Source organism: Adelges cooleyi, unplaced genomic scaffold, assembly GCF_023614345.1.
Source record: "Adelges cooleyi isolate 19-005CV unplaced genomic scaffold, UGA_ACOO_1.1 ACOO_flye_CR_arks_rails_tigmint_CR_PRNA_574, whole genome shotgun sequence".
Classification (NCBI taxonomy): domain Eukaryota; kingdom Metazoa; phylum Arthropoda; class Insecta; order Hemiptera; family Adelgidae; genus Adelges; species Adelges cooleyi.
In genome coordinates, this window is record NW_026096268.1 from 14,053,613 (window position 1) to 14,072,609 (window position 18,997).

Sequence of the window (18,997 nt, forward strand, 5' to 3'; positions counted from 1 at the left end):
TAGGGTTTCAACAATATTTATATTTACATAGGTATAGGTAGAGCTAAGAGCTACATATAAGCGACCGAGAATAACTATATTAATATTATTGTTATTATACTAAATACATATTATTATTATATACACACAGTATTAAAGTATTATAATAGATTATATTAAAAGTAAGAGGGCGAAAGCGGACAGTGGCTTAGTCAGGGCGGCATAAGGATTCTGTCGGGGGAGGGGGGAGGGCTATGTTAATATTTTAATTTAAAAAAAAAATGTTGGCAAAAAAAAAGCGACGGAAAACAAATTACAGTCGGATCGACTAAAATTACGGTCGGAATGACTAAATAAATAGTTAGGCCAACAAGTTGTTAGCAATTAGTTCAACCAACTAAATGTTTGGAAGTATAATTTTAGTCGATCCAACTGTGTATTTTTTTCCGTGCAGTTCCAAGCGGTATTTTCGTTTGTTTTCAAAGAATTTTTACACGTCCAAGAGGATAATTGCACAGGGTGGCCATTGGCCTGACCCGTACGTTTTTTTTTTAAACCGTCATGCGCTCTGACTAGGCCACTCGAAGCGGGTACGACAAGCTGTTATACAGGGTGTCACGAGGGCGCCACGACTACACGTACTCCTCTCGTTTGCCGGCCAGCACTTGGTCGAGTCGTTTCAAAAAAGCGTCCCAAGATTCTGCGGTTTTTTGACAACTACCGGCCGGGCTAAGACGGGTCGAGGAGCCGGTGTCGTCGGCACCGATCGAGTGGTGTGGATCGGAGTCGGCCGATAGGAAGCTCAAGGGCATTTTCGAGTACTTAAGCACGGCGGGCGACGACGTACCTCTGTCTACGTCGGACCGGCTAAGCGACGACAGCGAGGACGTTGCCGGGGATAGGTCGGGTGGTTCAACTACGTTATTGTTCAGCTCTATTCTGGACGCGGTTTTCGACTTGCACGCGCCGCCGTTGGCCGGCAGAGTCTGCGATTTCCGGTGCACTTCCGGTTCGCGGTCTTCCGGTTCTTCGGGCGGAGGTTCCAACTTGGGTTTGACCGCGGCCGACGGCGGAGGAGGTGGAGCCGCCTTCTTCTTACGACCTGCAAAAAAGAAAAACCATCAAGAACACATTTAACGCAACACCTCCGACTTGAACTCACGGGGGTGGGTGTCATTACGAGGGAACTGATGAACAATGTCATTATAGCCCCTAAAAAGGTAAAGCACGTTTGTGGGTAGGCGGTTCTTTGATATTTAGATTTTACTTCGCATTAAAGTTAAGTGTCTGGACCCCACCGATTAAACGTGAAGTCAACATGTCGATTGAAATAGTTGTAAATATCTTGCGGTCATATACTGGGCACGCATGGATTGTACAGTTTGTTATTTTGGCAGCCAAAGTCAATAATTTCAAGAGCAGTTTTTATGGTAACTCGTTAGTCGTTCTACAGAACAAAACAACGTTAGAGCGTTCTACGGATATTATAATAATCATTTACAGTAGATTCGCCACGAAGAGATTACAAAAACTCAAGTCTGTTTTCATTACTTACGAAACGCGCCACGACACTTGAACGTTGTTTACCGACGGTCACTATCTATATCTGTATTTATATATACTAAATATATGGTATTACTATTGTTTACCAACTCTTCGGTATAATATCATAAAGTTTATTACGCCGAAATCGACAAAACTATTGATGGCGTATTATCTGTTTACAACACCGTCGCCGCGGCTATTAGGTAAGTTATTTTAATGGTTTTTTTTTTTTTTAATTTAATTTTTTTAATCTAGCTCTTCCGAGAAGCACTAGTCGCGTTTCTCGGTACGATAGTTGCGCAATTTATTATCGTCTGGGGTCGAACCGCCGAACAACCCCTTACTCACCTTGTATGGACACCAGAGACGTGGTAGACGCCGAGTGTTTTGATTGACTTATGCCGTTGGACGTAAAAGGCGTGACCGAGAACTGGTTTTGATTCTGTCCGCACGCTTGCAGGTTGGTCATTGAACGCGACAAGCTCGGGCCAGACGCTTTGCCCATAGGGTATTGTCTGGAGCTGTATGGGGGAAAATGAAAACACCAAAACATTAGTCGATCGCACACAGCACTACAATAATCGACGTGGGAAAGGGTTCGCGCGTACACACACTTTTAGGGTCATCACACACTGTACTCACTTGCAGTCGACCGCGTCGCTGAGCACCGACGACTCGTGGTAACCGCTGCTGTCGGAACTGTTTCGCGAATGCGATATCATCGTCTGTTCCGGCACCGAGTACCGGTGTTGCTGTGGAAATAAAAAAAAATATGTCAAAAAACCCGATACGGTGGTCTACCCTATATTGTAAACAGTAACGTTGTGCGATTGCCGACGAACGCTTACCGAAGGCGGTTTTGGCGCCAGTCGCCTTTTCCGCACCGGCCTGGACGGCAACACCTTCACCATGAGTGACCTGCTGCGAGGCGTGTCCGACGATCCGTCCGACCGGGTCGGGCTCAGGCTTCTCTCTCCCAGGCTGCCGCTGCTCAAGCTGTCGTCGCACTAAAGGAAGCACCAACGAAGTAAACATCCCGTGTTAGCAAGACGTTTTTTTTTCTTTCAAGTTCAACCGTCAGTTACTTACCGAAAACTTTTTGGGCGTCCGGGACATGATGTCGTCCGAGGAGAGGCCGCCGATCAGGGCGCGGTTGGCGTTCAACACCAGAGCCAATTGCTGCAGCTTGTACTCCACCAGGGTCTTGTTCAAGTCCAGGGGCTCGTTCGGTTTGTCTGCGAAAACGATTTCGATTAGCGCCAAATGGTCATAGTATAATATATTATAAACGCGCACCGAAAAGTAACGGCCAAGTTCGAGCGAATTATTTTTGCTGTGCTACGTGCGTCAGTCGCGCCAACAAACGTGGCATTAAAAATATGAAAAAAAAAAAAACGACGATTGCTCACCGCTACGGAATTGTTTTTTATTTTATTTTATTATTTTTACGAGTAGTAGCTAAACCGATAAGATAAGCGATTACACGACGAGCAACGAGGAGGAGCTCTGCGCACGTACTACACGGGTACACGGGTGTGAATTGTTTTATTTTTATAATAAACGAAAGTCAAAACGTTATTGCCGATACCGTGACTGGGAATCGTAAAACGATAATAGTAGCTAATAAGTTGTTGTTTCGTCAGACGTCATCCGTGAACCGCGCCGAATATAATGGAGAGCACAAAAATAAAAACAAGAATAATTAATTTTTATCGACGCAATTCGTAGTGTAAATCCAGCACACGGAAAAGGGCAAGTCGAGCTGCCCGTCAAAAGAATAATATAGAAGAAAGGTGGTGTTCGCTTCCCTTATCTTTTTCACCGTGTCTCATAAAAATGGGGCGGTTTAAACTAGTTGGTCAATTCGACACCATTTTTTTTGTTTATTCACTTCACACAACCCCGTATTTTTTCTATTTAAAACACGTTTACCCGCGTTTTCTTCTTCTGATTCCTCACACCCGTTTAACTCATTTTCCTTCCCTCTTTCGACATGCCAAAAAACGTTTACAGTTAAACGTTTAGAAACGTTTACATAGTTATTATATTTTATAAATCGTATAACCACAGCCGCGTTGATCTACCAATCGATCACAAGAAAATACTATGGTTTTGCCGTTTATTCTAATGATACCACCTATGATATTACTTATATTACCTGGTTTTCTCAGAGTATACTTGGCCGGATCTAGGTTCTTCTCGGAGCACACTTGTTTCAGAATACTGGACAGTTGCGTCTTCGGACTTATCCGGGCCACGTACAGCTGATTTCTCGGCAAGTGCACCTGAAGCACGAATTAATAATAATTATTTTATTCAGGCCACTCTGCTTTTGTTGTTTTCAATTACCTGTAGGCGAAAAGTCTGTTCGAACGGTTTGGGCACGCACTTGACGGCCGACTGGTATCTGCCGTTCTTGCTAATGTTTTTAGGCACGACGTTCACCGTCCACGTATCTAAGGTGCCTGTACGAATTATCATAATATGAATAAACAAAAACAAGAGATGGAATACGATTAAAAGGTGGGCAAAGGTCAAAATAACAAAATGGCATTTTTTGTCACCGAGTTCGTGCAATATCACTAACACTACAAACGAATCCGTCGACATTGAAAACGGAAATCTGATAAAAAAAAAATAATACATCCTTCGTCCTTCACAGCGCGACGCGACGGTTACAGAGTAATTATTAAAAAGCAAGTTTATACTATTGTGTTTGTGCGCGTTGGGTATTGTACCTGTTGCTCGGTATTGTTATTGCGACGGTTAAATTGAAGAAGCGCGGTTACGACTGTTGACTTGACCGCAAACTTAAAACGTTAATAATTCAGTAGCTGTTCAAATAAAGTGCCGTAATTAATTTATTGGATGTGGACCTTATAAAAAAAAAAAAAAACACTTCATTTGTCGCCGGCAAAAGTGAAAACGAGACTCGAATAAGACTTATTTTTTCGCCGGATTTCCCGTCGGTACACTATTGTGTTATTTATGTTTGTTTAGAGAGAAAGAGAGAGCTTCGATTGTTTTGTACATGACCTTGAACGAGAAATAGACTACCAGACAGAATGTCTGTTTGCCATTAATATGGATATTGGGTGGACGTTTTGTGTACAACCGACGCGAAAGTAAAAACAAACACATCCAATGCAGTCAATCATATTGTCGTTAACACAGCGAGCGCCAAGAAAGTAATAATTTCTCGTATAAAAAAAAAAAAACAATAATATTTTCGCCTTGGTGTCGCGTTGTGATGTTATCTGAACTCGGTTACAAACTTAGCTTAGCTTTGTACAAAGCTTTTTACGTTAGCCGTTTTCCCCGGCGAGCACCTGATAACTTAACCAGGGGTAACCGCACCCTCACCCAATAAAAATACATGCACATACCGATGGGAGTGCTCGGTTTGTAGGGCAGGACTCCGAGATCTCCGATGGCGTGTATAGCGTGGCTTCCGGGCGACAACTTGTGTGCCGTGGTTATCTGCACGAGCAAGTCTATCATGGGAGTGCTAAAAAACAAAAACAAAAATAAAAACAATCGCCATTATTAACCAATCAAAACCGTACAGTACCACCGAGAGGCGAGTATATGAACCTAGCCCACGCGAATGGTCAAAAACAATAGAGGACCAAGCCTCGTCCATACCGTGTCAAAAAATCACAACATGCACTTGTTTTGCGCATCAGCATCACACACACACACATAATAATATGTATAACGTGGTGCCCGTCAAAACGTTACTATAGTGTGTCGGTGATTACAATGGATGCAAAAATCTATAACAACCTCCTCTCGTCATCGTCGTTATTATTATTATTATTGTCGTTGTCGCGCCGTACAGCCCAGAGGCTTGTATTTAGGGCATTAGACCGTACACTTTTTTTTTTTTTACTCGACTACACCGGGTACAGGCGAGCCGAGAATCGAGATCACAGGTTGTCGATTTTATCATAGAAAACGAAACGATACAGTATACTATTGTGTACACGGATATCGTATGGTTTGATATTATAGAAGAGAAGAAATGGAAATTATTTTTCGGATACGCTCACCACGCCAGACGTCATTGCGGTTGTTTGGCGCCGGCGGCAGTTGACAATGTGCGTTTGTGCATTTAATTTAATTTTTTTCCCTACATCTATTTAACACAGTAGCCAGGCCTAGGAAAACGAACAAGACGAATAACGGGTTAGAATAGAGATTTAAGGTTCACACGGTTGACGGTTATCGATAATAATGATATTCATTTATAATTAAAATATTATACATTTATAAAACAGCGCACACGGATGTTTGCGCGAAGGTCGACAAATAATACAATACAGTAGAATACCCACTATACTTTGTGACACCTTTGTATTATAAGATTTGAATTATTGCAGGCTCTGTAACCGTGTCAATAGGTCGAAAGTTTAATGTTGCGAATCGGAAATGCGTTTAAATGTTGAATTTCTGTAATGTCAATAATATATACAATACTATTATGGCGAGTTCAAAGATTAACGTTTTGAACGCACAACGGTATTTTATTATGCAAATGTGATCTAGCACAGTCTAGGTGCAAGCCGCGCCATCCAACTACATTAAACTACCTATACCACTATTGTCACAACAGGACAAACATCTATGTAATGATTTAGACTATTCTAAAAGCGTTTGCAACTATTGTGCTTTTTTCACTTTATTTTTCAATGGTGACAGCTGCGTACTTTGTAAGTACTCTTCAAGCACAACCACTTGTCTGCTTGTGTTTATATTGTTCGTGATACATTTTAGTTACAATATTAACTAGGCTATTCGAAATTATTCTCTCGTGTCAAATAAATCAAGAAACATTACAGACTGGTTACATTTTAAAATAAAAAAAAAAATAGATCTTTCGAAGAGTTTTTATTTAGAGCAGGCAGATTTTATGTTAGCACTTTGTCGATAAGAGTTATGACGCATAAATGGTGTTACCGATTGTCATTAATGGACTTTTCCTCAGTTTACTTTTTTTTTTTGGAAATTCAGTTTATCCGGAAATCAAGATATTATATGAAACTTAGAAAATCCTATGAACACACCATGCGATTTTAAAGATAATATAAAAATAGAATTAATGTGTAATTGACGCTCATCTATCCTTTTTTTCTCTGTTGATATATACTTATACACATTAGCCACGTCCACGGGTTAAATCTATTTTACCGTCCAGTACAGCTGATATAAAGCTATTGCAATGGCAAATTATAGTAGCACGTGTAAGTGCTTAACGACCTTTATAAATATAATTAACAACACTCGAGAGCTTAAAAGGGTGAGTAAACAGATACATATAAACACTATTGTCAAGGTGAATAATGATGCGTAGGGGCTAGGATGCTTAAAAGCAGAAAAAAGTAACGAGGGTGTTTTTTTTGTTACAAGTACCGTCATGCGAGACACAAATTAAAAATAAAATAAGCACCTTAATTCGAGTAGAAAAATATTGCTCTGTTGTAACATTTTTTTACTTTTGCGCAAACATGCAATGGATACTATTATTTTATTGATTATGAATTATTTCATTTACATTTAAAAATACAGAACTAAATTCAACGGTAGTGTTAAAAAAAAAAAACAAAACGATTTCGCCCTTTCTTTTTCAGTTACCTTCGAGATTTTGAAAATTCGTCTTATCTAAATACATCCGCAGCATTCCATACATTTAGTAAAAACTAAATGAATTTATTATTCAGGGCACAATAGAACCAAATCTCTATGTTGTCTCAAAGTATCAACGATATAGAAATTTAGTATGCGAGGTTTTATTTCGGTGCCAAACAGGTGGTGGTTTTACTCGTTCAGAGCGTCTCCTGAGCAAGGCAAGGAACACGGTAACCAACATTTCCATACAAATTTACTTTTTAGTCTTGCAACTAAAACGTCTCAAAGTTACACTTAGACGATAATACACATTAGAAAAGGGTTGGTGGTACCCATGTATACGGTTATGATGTAATCATTGACGACTACGATAGCATAACGACCAAGACAATAATATTACAGTTGCCCAGCAAGTACTGACCTTCTCTCGACGCTCATCTTCATCACGGAACCGTTGGGCAGTATCACGTTCAGATCCATTGCCCCGGCCAACATGTCGGGAGGCGTGTCTTCCGTCACCGGCATTATCTGCAAGGACATCGCCTTCGCCGCAATCCTGTAACACACAAAAATACAAACGCATTAGTGACACATTCGCCGACAAACCATGATGTGTTACGCTTTCGATGACACGATATGAATATTATAATATGACCCCAAGTCACGGCGCACGAAGATTAAGAGGGCACACGTCGATCCAAGTCGGTTAAAACCTTTCCAGGCAAAGTTTAGGCAGAAAAATGATACCTAACACTAATCAATATACAAATAGGGTTAAAAAATAATGATATATCATATTTATAGATATTACAGATGCTCGTGTAATGTAATTCGATGCTCCATTTATCTAGTCCTCATATTATGATTTCATTGACTTGTGAATTTTACTTTATGCTATTGTTCTAATACGGCTAATGCCACTTTATTTATTCCGTTTTTTAGTAAATTATATTTATTAAAGTAACCTCATAAAGTTGTATGTACTGGATTTTTTTAATCAACATATAATCATTATGTAACAAGTATTGAATTAATAAACCACTATAATATAGTATAATCGTTCAAGATCTAGTTAAAATATATCATGTCCACTGTTACCACAGGCACAATAATTATAGTTTGGCTTTTCGCGGATATATTATGGGTTTCATACAACTCGGGTTTGAGGTTTTAAAAATTTTATGTTAGAAGCAAATAAAGTACGAGGGGTATAATTACAGTAGTACACGTAGTCGGTAAGTATAATAACAGAGCACTTTTTTTTGGGAGGAAATCGCCAAGCAATCACGCATGACGAAAGAGAAGGTGTATGCGGTGGCGGTAGTGAATGATTTTTTCACCAAGCTTTTTGCAACGGTGTGTATTTGGTTTCAACTTTTTTTTTACTGCCACGAGGCTCTTATATTATGTTCAAAGTGAATGGATACACGCACTACCGATTCTAAATCCGTTAACCAAAGCCTAACAAAAAAAAAAACTAGACACTTTACATACCATTTTAGGGCCATATTTTAAAAAGTACACTTTTTTCAAAGAACGGAAGAAATTAATCGTATTTCTAATGTCTTATCCGTTAAAAAAAAAAACGTGTCCGGTATAACGAAAAAATGATAGGTTTCATACGCGATGTCCGGTAGACTCCGCAGAGTCCGCTTGTTGTTTTCCTATTTGCGTTTGGCCAAAATCTAATGACTTTGGTCGTTAAGTCGTTGAAACCAGTTTGGAATGGTTTGTACGCACTCCGGGGCGAATTCCGTCGATTCGATTAGTATTCGAAGGTAAGTTGTTTGTTTTTTTTTCCAGCAATTCCGACTGAGCCCCGTCGAGGGAGGTATCCACTAATGGGACGCCAAGACGCGGACAGTTTATAGCAACGAAACGGTCGGTTTAAAAAAATAAAATAAAACAAATTACTCAATATTTTGAGGTTTTTTTATAATTTTTATTTTATTCGTTTGTGTTTTTCATTGTCGGTTCAGAGAAGTGAGACGTGGCCGGCGCCGCGACCGCGACGTTTAAAAATGGACATAACACTACTTGACCGCAAAGTAACCAAGTATGTACTTATGTAGTTCTTGTACAGTTATACCGCAAGAGTTTCCGTCGACTCTCTGCGCGTGCAAGTGTGCGATTATTACCGTAAACGACGAATTAAAACTCGGTGGCGATAATAATTATCGTGTTCTGGCACGAGAAGGCGTTTATGCGATTATTATTGTTCACAGAATACCATATACGAGTTGGCATAATAATTAACCATTGTCTGTGTAATCGCAACACACGTCTTGAAGAGTTTAATGCCGGCCCGAACCCCGTTGTTAGGTACGTTATAAGATGCAAATATGCCCGCATGAGTCATTCGGCGCGACATAAGAAACGCGAGGCCATTATGGGAGAGATCTGAGTTGGTTTTTCTTTTTCAAAAAGGCAAAGACAAAAAAAAATAAACAATTACAATTTTTGAAAACCGCAATAAAATGGTCGATTTAATACGGTGAACGAATTTCCGCCCGGATACGGTTATCTTGAAAAGTAAAATACCGTTTTTATATAAGATGACCGAGTATTTAAATCTCCATAGCATTTTTTTTTTGTATTACATAATACAATAATCTGACCACGTCTAATTTATCTTTGTACTCGAACCGTCTATCGAAAATACATGCTTGTCTGGCTAGACGTTTTTTTATTGATAAACATGTTTCGCTCTATTCTTATGACAGTACAACATTTTCAACAAATTATCGATACCAGCCAATGCCCGTAACTAATGATAACATATTTTTTCAGTGCACTCTCGGTTCAGTTGTTGCTAAACACTCGTTGTACTGTTCGAGTGTCAAGTCAAAATTCAAATCAATTAAAGCAGCAATATCGAAATACTGATAAAAGCTCAGTTCGACAGTGAAAAACTGAAATTATAAAATTCCATTATATTTTTGCTTGGCATTACTCAAAGTGTTATTTAATTTCGTTTAGATGCTAGCATATATAAAATATATAAGTTTTAGATATTAGTTGAGTATACCAATATACCAAGTGGATGGGTCAAGTCAATAAGAGATAACAATAAATAAAACACATTAATGGGAGTAAGTAGGTCAAATCAGTGTTTTCCGTTGTAAAGACAACAGATTTACAAACGTAATCGTGGGCGGCTATATATATCACACGTATGTTATTGTTCCGGTTATGACTTCATCCGGATTTTGACCTTATACTTGGCGTTAATACATGGCGTACGTAGCAGGATGCAAATAATACGAGTACAGCGAACGCTACCGGTACTCCTTGACCTTCGGATGCCGCCGGCAGCACGCTCTTCCTCCGCCTGTCCGAGTTCACCAAACTTATAGCGGGTCATTGCCGCGCTGCAGCCATCGTCGCTAATTTCTACTTCGTTCCTTATGGCGATGCGATTTTAACAGGTGGCGATTAATTGTCCGTTTTCTCTATACTTAGCATATGATAATGAGCCACAACACGACGGTACAGGTATAAATGCGATTAGAACGCATCTCCGTGATCAATGCGGGATTCCGTTCTCCATAGGCATAGGATGACTTCCGAGCAAAGGTACTGAAAAACGCGTCTCCTTTCAAATGTATTCCATTAAAAAGTAAAAGCGACATTCGTATAATAAATTATATTAATTTTGATGTAGTCGAGTCTCGAGAGTAATTTGCTTTGATACAGAAAATATCAACACAACATTTTCTAATGGAACATCGGATGTTGCATTCCTAGCGGATCTGTTTATTAAAATCTTTAATATAAAATGTAACTCTGTAATGTGTATCCTGCAATAACGATGTGACAGACAAAGTATTCACCGCCGCAACGACAGCAACTGTCGTGCAACACGTTGCTGGTTAAGTATTTTAAGGTCTTATGTCGATTGGTCACAGTTCGTTATAGTCATAAAAACTCTGGTCATTTTTTGTTTTCATCTTGACCTATAGCGTAATAACAGGATATTATTAGTCAACTGTTTTCTATTTTAAATTTAAGATTGTTAGTAATATCCGCAACCATTAAACGCCCCGAAGAACCCAAGGAGTTTATTTTTTCAAGAAACGCATTACAATTTGTGATGTTTCCAAAACGCTTAATTTTATTTCAAAACAAATTAAGTTTTTAACGAGTGGTTTTGATTATTTTCTGATGTTTATTTGTTTCTTGCAATTTTTATCTTTTCATCATAATATCACCGCTTAACGCACGTTTGCGTAAAAATACAATATACCTAAAACCTCTTGACCGATAAACATCATGACTTTTAAGTTGTCACTCCACTCTGTTTACGGACATGTTGTTATGAAAATTACCGTTTAAAGAACAATAGAGTTGGCCTTGGACATCTTCTTACGTTACCGTTTACGCGAGCGTTAAATGTTAGTGGTTTTTTTTGTTGCCGTTGAACTTGTACCGATCCACACCAAAAAAAAAAAACCCAACAACGATTTTAAACAGCGCTGAACGTTTTCTAATGCTTCCAAAACAAAACGGTTCTTCACGTTCTAAATATTCGATTACGTTCTAGAGTAACATAATATATCACCTCGTTATGGCGATTCTAGGTTGTATTACCATGGGTGTAATACGCCAATCGTGCGGTTCACGCTTGGATTTCTCTAGCCAACTATAATTATTATCATTACGTTGTTTTGACATATCTACTACGTTTGAACAGAAGTCGGATGTTGACCATAGGTAATCTACAGTTGTTCGTTAAATATAATTGCTATTAATCTGCCGGTGTTTGCCAGAGAGTTTGCCGCAGGCGACCGTTTTCAGTAGGGCGCACAGTTAAAAAAAAACTCAACACTCTATCACTAGTAGCAAGCAGTCACATAAATATTTTTTAAACTTCTCGTCGATCTCCATCCATCATATTATTGTGTTCAGACAGTTGGACATGACTTCGGTTTTTGAAAAATTCAAACATTATGGTACAAGCGAGCGTATTTTAATTTAGATAATTTACTATATGACGTGTCGCTGAAACAGTTCTGGGTAGCCTTCGGCAAAACAAGTAGTGAAAACAATACAATTAAGTAAATAATTGACAAAAGTATTCGACGGGTATTACGCAAACAGTTAACAAATTAAATGCTAGGTCACGAGAAATGCGTATGGTTTACAATTAATTTAAAATGCAAATATTAAATAAGGCGCTTTTTAAAATACTTTTTCTAACAACAATATCTAGAATGACGGTACACCGCGATACTTTGCGATTTTCTACAAGTACAACATCCGGTGTTGCATCAAGTTGTATTGGTTCTCGTGACACCCTTCCGATATTACTCACCATCTTTTCCACTAATAAAATATACCTTAGAGATCACACGAGAGGGGATATCAATCGTAGTATCTATTCTAAACAGATTTGTGTTTCACATCAAGTTAGCCAAGTGGCGTTGATAATTGCTCATATGAAATTTGTTAGCATAATAAATAGTAATATAGTTTAAGGTGCATCGAAATGGTTCTTCCGGATTTGCTTTTATTTATCTTTTTCGTGGAGAGAGACCCAGTGACCTGTTTCTTCGAACCCGTTTGGCCACTACCACCTAGCACAGCAGCGAATGCGGCGGTTAGGGGCCGTCTCACTGGTCGATGAAGCTGTCTCAAGGCGGTTTAACATATTCGAAACATGCCTAACGTTTGACGAATCCAATGACTAATTGGTTTTTACTCTCACCTTAAAAAAAATAATTATTCTTGGCGAAATCTCAATAGGTCGATGTAAAAATATGTTCAAATTAATTTTTGTAATAAAAAAACTCGACCGGTAGTTTCAAATTTCAATAGTATAATTTATGACTTTTTTCAATACAATTTTCAAACTGACAAAACGTAAAACTAGACTTGAGTACGAGGTATAAAAATGTGTAGATTAAATTTTACTGCCAATCACGTGATGAATAATTGCACTCGATACTGTTTAACGAAATAGTCGATAATAATTTCTATGTGAATTCCTGTGTGTTATAAAGTTATTACAAAACAACTTGATAGATAATCCGGATTACGGATAATTGTTCTATTATATGTCTTTTGAGAATGAGCGTAGAGGCAATATAAATGTTTATTTATAGCTACTATATAATTTAAGACCTTTTATTTTGTACAAGTCTCATGATATTGTTTGGTGTGTCATCAAATAAACAGGCATGCCAGTTAGATAACGATTTACAACACTGTTACAACAAAGTTTTAGCCAGCAAGTATTTTTTTTATTAATCTTTATTTTTAATCTTAAGGAAAGTTGGATTACATTTTTTTATTTTAATGGTAATAGGAATAATTTATTTTATCGTTTAAGTCTCGGGAGAGCTATCTTGTGCAGAACAAGTTTGTTGACGAAACGCCAGTCGTCCTACCATTAATAATAAATAAGTATACCATTGATACTTTATAACATTTGCTAATTATTCTCTAACCATCATTAATATGTGCAATTGAGTAAAAATAAATAATATGTCTAGTGTACTAAGTTAATGACAATATTAAACTTAATTACTATAGTCTATAAAATCAAATTACTTCAGATCAGCTAAATTATGGGAATTGAGGACGGATGTGAAATGGTATTATTAAAATAAAATAAACACCGTGACCAGCGTAAACCGTGAGTGGACAAGGTGGTTCCAGCACATCGGTTCTTTGCAGTTCAGTAGATTATCACAAAAAACACACTCAATGCCAATGTAGATCTAATTAATAATAATAACAAGGCGCTGGAAAATTATAAAATGTATAAACCACCAACCACGTTGTGTTTAGCATAATTATTGTTATTTAATCCGTGAACTTTCTCTACAATTATAAACATTGCACGGAATGGACATTTTGTAGTGTCCGGTGCACGCGTCTGCCCTTCGTTAATAATGATGGTAGCCACTGACCAATTTGTGTGAAAGCATCAAATAGGTACTGGTAATCACACGGCGGCTGGTATGAATGAATGCACTGACCAAACACCGTATCATTAGGGTAAGACGATAATTTAGATCGCGTTCACGAATTTTTTTCACATCCTGTTGTCCGGTAGAACTTCAACGCGGGGGAAAAAACGACGAGGAGTTCAACTGTTCAAATAGGAAAATCCGATGAACCGTTCAAAGCAATTTCCTCCGGTCGATTAGAGTGACTTAAGGCCATTTTGACATTTCGGTCCCTACCGACCAGGATTGTCGCAATAAATATTTTGGTCAACGAACACATCCATACAATGTTGCTGGGGTTTGGAAAACGCGTAACATCTCCTTTTCAAAATATATCTCTCGAACCTACCCTTTAAATTATTATATATCTCTAGCGTCTCCATTTCGCATTTATCAAACAGCACAACCCACGTGCACAAGCCGCACTTCAAACCGTTAGTTTATATTTTAGACGATTTCGAAATTTACCCAATTGCCAATAATGGTAAATACACGATTTATGAATGGAGCCTTAAAAAGTAATAACGTGCTGAAGAATGAATTATATGATTTTTTAACAACAAAACATATATATAAAATAACTTATAAACGTTAATGGTTAAAGTTTACTTGTTTTTTTCCCATTCGAAGATTTGTTATTGTGGTAAATTCTGTTTGGGACATGAAGTGAATTAAAAAACACGTCTCTTACTATCTGGCTTCTGGCATGTATGTGTCTTTTAAACAAAACTTAAGAAAGTACATAGTTAGTTTGATCATTTTCGAATCTATCCACGTTGTCATTAGCTGTTACCTGTCGTTTCGGACCGATATCTTCAGAGCGATAGTCACCGTTCCACTGTTGCGGCTATACTGAGTAAAGGTAGAATGTAGAAGTTTTTGGTTTACAAAATCATTGTTTACTAGAGCCAACGATTAAATCTTAAAACGATTGGCAATAGTGACAAACAGAAATTAAATTCACCAGTAGTAGACTTTATATGTGAACACCAATCCAGTGAACCGGAATTATAACACTTTCATTCGGTTGTTATGTTTAACGAGCTCTTGTTTGCTTACTCGATCCACATAAATGTTTTCAGTGTTATTTACTAATCTGATAAGCAATTAAATGTCAAACATTGAATGTTCCATTTTCCTCGCACGGAATCGGTATTGACCGCGACCGGTTTAGATTGTTGGGAAAAAAATGTTATAAATGCGTTCAATTTCTTAATTAACATTTTTGTCCGTTGCCGCCGAAGACCATGCGAAAACTCTACTTGGCGGTCGCATGCTTCATTTTCGTTTTTACTCTTGTCCTTTCAGCTGAGAATCTCGGGCTCGCTTTCTCTGTCTATTGTGCAAAGTACTTACACGAGTAAGGATAATATTTACAACATATTCGTTTTATTTATCCGCTATTATCCGGTAACAACGAAATGTACTCCCAACAACGATTTTGTCCGTTCTCTCTCTCTCATTAGGTCTTAAGACCAGCCAGACCCAACACACAACGGTGTCTGGCCGAGGTCAACAACCAGATAGGACGTGACTCGCACGCATACACCTTCGACCGCCGTCTCCTCGAACCTAGCCGATGAACACGCTCTAATTGGTCATATGGAGTATAAAGAAATAATAACAATAATAATAAAAAAAAAAACCTCGGTCGCCCTTAATTATAATTTGACGTCAGCGGAAGGCCGTTAGGTTTAACGCTTAAACGAGCATAATGTTAGCTGTACACGATGGATTATACGTTTTTCGGTCAAGAAATGTCGGTCGGCTGAACAGAAATTTTTCTCAACGGACTAGCGACAACAGAAGAAGTGACGTTTGATGGCCCGTGAAAGCTGTTGCCGTTTTTATACCATCTTTCGCCCTTCTAATTTGGCAAGTAACCGAATTTCGAAACGATATCGAATTACGCAGCCAACACATTTCCATGTCACCGATTACACTGAATAACAAGAACACGTTCACTTTTATCACAATTGCACAACATTGTAGCTCTTCTATTGTAGAATAGTAAAAGTGTCATCGGCGGTAACTAACAAGTAGAACTAGCCAGTGGGACGCGCAAACGTTTAGCAACGAACAAATTTCAACGTCCGTCAAGGGAAATTACCAAGATTTAGATTCTCAGGGATCGACATTGCAGACTAGAATGGCGGTAGAATATTAGTATACTAGTTAGTAATATTCCAATAAAATGAAATGTCAAAATGTAAGATCAAAATTGTAATAGTAACGTGTGATTGGTGACATTATTTCAGTCTAAACAACATTTAGCTTTTTTTTTCATGGACGATTTACGAATTTGCCGGTGAACATTTTTATTTACTTATATCATGGAATTGTCGGTACTTGTAATTTTATATCTATTTTCTTTTTAATGGTGTGTTTTCAGACGATATGTCTAATTTGCATAGTTGACGGTTTGTAGACTTGTGTTCGGACCTAATGTACTGTCAAATAAATGAAGCAAAAATAGATATAGTTGCACTTTGGACCGTAGTTTGTGGAGAGAAAAAAAAATGATTTTTAAAATATTTTTTTAAAAAAATCATTTTTTTTTCATATCTCTTCCGGAAACGTAGAGAGAGAGAGAGGAGAGCGACTAGTCCGGAACACCAAAAACTCGACAAACATTAAGGTTAATTAAAATTACGTTTTTTAATATCGAAAATCAACAAGGTATTTTCCCCCGTTTACACCTGATCACTTCGTATGGGCGGCTGTGCAGCGGTCACGATTACTCATTTGGTAAATACCGGTGTTATTATCGAAAGACCTTTTCTAATCCGATTCACCGGTTACCAAAAAAAAAATGTTTATTTTTTCTCCAACACTTTCACAAACTGGACGCGCGTTTTGGTTGGAACACGACATATTATTTTACTTTCCGTGATTCACCCGTGTCCCACAATTAATATATTTTATTATTAGTAGTACTACAATATTATTGTTAACGTCTGGCAGCCGACGAAGAACGTGGCGCATACCGCGGCTGACAACCGTGAACTCCAGAAGGTCGCCGCCGACGTAACATCGGTTGTCGTCACGATTCCGGCGGGACATTTCTCCGTGCGCCCAAGATAGCTGTTTGACGTTTTATTACTATTTAATCCTACATTTTATCGATATTGGTCGGTTTACTTTCGTTGTTGTACTACGCACTCCCGTCGGATATCCTGCACTCGAATTCCGATCGTCCGTATGAATGCAATCATCGGTCTCAAGGCTAGAACAAGACTAGAATATAACTTTGGACGGCGCCTTCGAATTATTGTTAATAATTAACCATAAATAACACACAGTTAAAACGGATAAGGTATCCGGCTTATATAATTAACGATTTTGAAGAGGGTTACATATGAACCGTCGGGCAATCATATTGTCTAGGACCTAGACGTCCCCTACAGCCTACGCCGCAATATCTTTCGGTTTACACCGGACGTATATTAAATTGGCTGTCGGGCACACGGTATTTCGGGATCACATCAGCGCAGAGTGACGAGTCCGAAGCGGTTGTCCGTCCACCACGTGCGTGTGCCAGTTCACATGTCCGTCATAACGCGTTCGTTTATGGCTCGGAATTAAAGTGAAACCGACCGAGAAGAAAGCTTTTTCTGAAGTCAAATCGCAGAATGCATTTTCACAAGCCTAACGCGATAAGGTTTTACTTTCGACTTGCATTATTACCGCGTCAGTGCAATAACCCACGTACTCGCACATAGTTTTGTGTAGAATTTTCGATCATTAATAGCTGTTATATCGGATTGTTGTGCGGGAACGCGGTTTTCTTAAGTATTTACCATTACGCCAAGGTTATGCCGCCTTCAAGGTAAGCACGTGTAATTAGGCTCTGTCGATGAATTCCGCACACCGCCGCTCTGTCGCCTAAACAGGTCCGCGCACGTCGTCAAAACGGACGTTTTTCAATTAAAACAACGTTCGCCTCACAACGCCATGACGACCATCGAATCGTTTAGTTTTAAGCCACGACAAGCCGCCGGGACCGAGTATACGATTTATCGTATATGGTCGTCTGTTGTGGGCCCTCGAGTGACGACTTTCAAAAGAGACGGGTTATCTAGGAGTATAATAATAACAGTAGAAGTACACTAGGACCGACGCGACGGTATATTCAATCGATAGAGCACACGGCTTCGGGGCTTCCGCGTTTGTGTACATAGTCATGGACATGGGTGTATTTCTCGTGTGATGATGATGATTATCATTATTATTGTTCATCCACCGTCCACACACAAATAGACGGGCACATCGCGAACACAACACGCGAGAGCATGGTTTATTGCACGCACACAAGTCAGGTAGGTAGGCGTAGGTGCGCGTTTGAGAGGGACGTGTTGCAGTCGCGTGATTGATGGCGAATCCCGAGTAAGTATAAATTAAAGTGGATTTTCGTTTGGCGCAACCTTTACCGCCTCATATGGATATCATTAGAAATAAATTCCCAGCTTAATTTCGATCGGCCACCTGGAATCATACACACACACACACACACCTATTGTTATTGTATATACCGCGAACGCGTTATATTAATTTTATGGTGTTTGAAGTGGGCACCACGTTCGTGTTCCTATGGTCGTGGATGCCACGGGCTAGTATATTTGTACACTTTCTAGCTGGTATTATGACTTTGTAGTATATTACACTGTGTATGCGCCGGCGGTCCAAAGGAAACGGCCAAAATGGAAATGTGCTAATGCTAATGTCCGCGGGAAATACGGTTAACGAATAATATCGAACGAGTATAATTGTTGTGTATGCCGATTAAGCGCTAGACGAAGCAGTCGTTAATGGATAATAAATTATAAAATTACTACGAACCAGTCAATATCTTAAAAGATTTAAGCCTTGGTTTAATTATTCTTTTTCACACT

At 38.8% G+C, this 18,997-nt stretch overlaps 1 protein-coding gene across 3 annotated transcripts in view; it reads right to left on the minus strand.

Annotated features, from left to right (window-relative positions):
• Positions 1 to 18,997, minus strand: part of LOC126843812 (cordon-bleu protein-like 1) — a 100,806-nt gene that overhangs the window by 3,427 nt on the left and 78,382 nt on the right. For all 3 annotated transcript variants that reach the window (XM_050581613.1, XM_050581610.1, XM_050581611.1), the window contains 9 exons: positions 7,574 to 7,708; positions 4,911 to 5,032; positions 3,874 to 3,989; positions 3,683 to 3,809; positions 2,614 to 2,759; positions 2,373 to 2,531; positions 2,167 to 2,276; positions 1,873 to 2,045; positions 827 to 1,081 (listed from right to left, as the gene is read on the minus strand). In XM_050581613.1, coding sequence (XP_050437570.1) covers positions 827 to 1,081; positions 1,873 to 2,045; positions 2,167 to 2,276; positions 2,373 to 2,531; positions 2,614 to 2,759; positions 3,683 to 3,809; positions 3,874 to 3,989; positions 4,911 to 5,032; positions 7,574 to 7,708 — 1,343 coding nt within the window. The remainder of the gene's footprint in view (positions 1 to 826; positions 1,082 to 1,872; positions 2,046 to 2,166; positions 2,277 to 2,372; positions 2,532 to 2,613; positions 2,760 to 3,682; positions 3,810 to 3,873; positions 3,990 to 4,910; positions 5,033 to 7,573; positions 7,709 to 18,997) is intronic.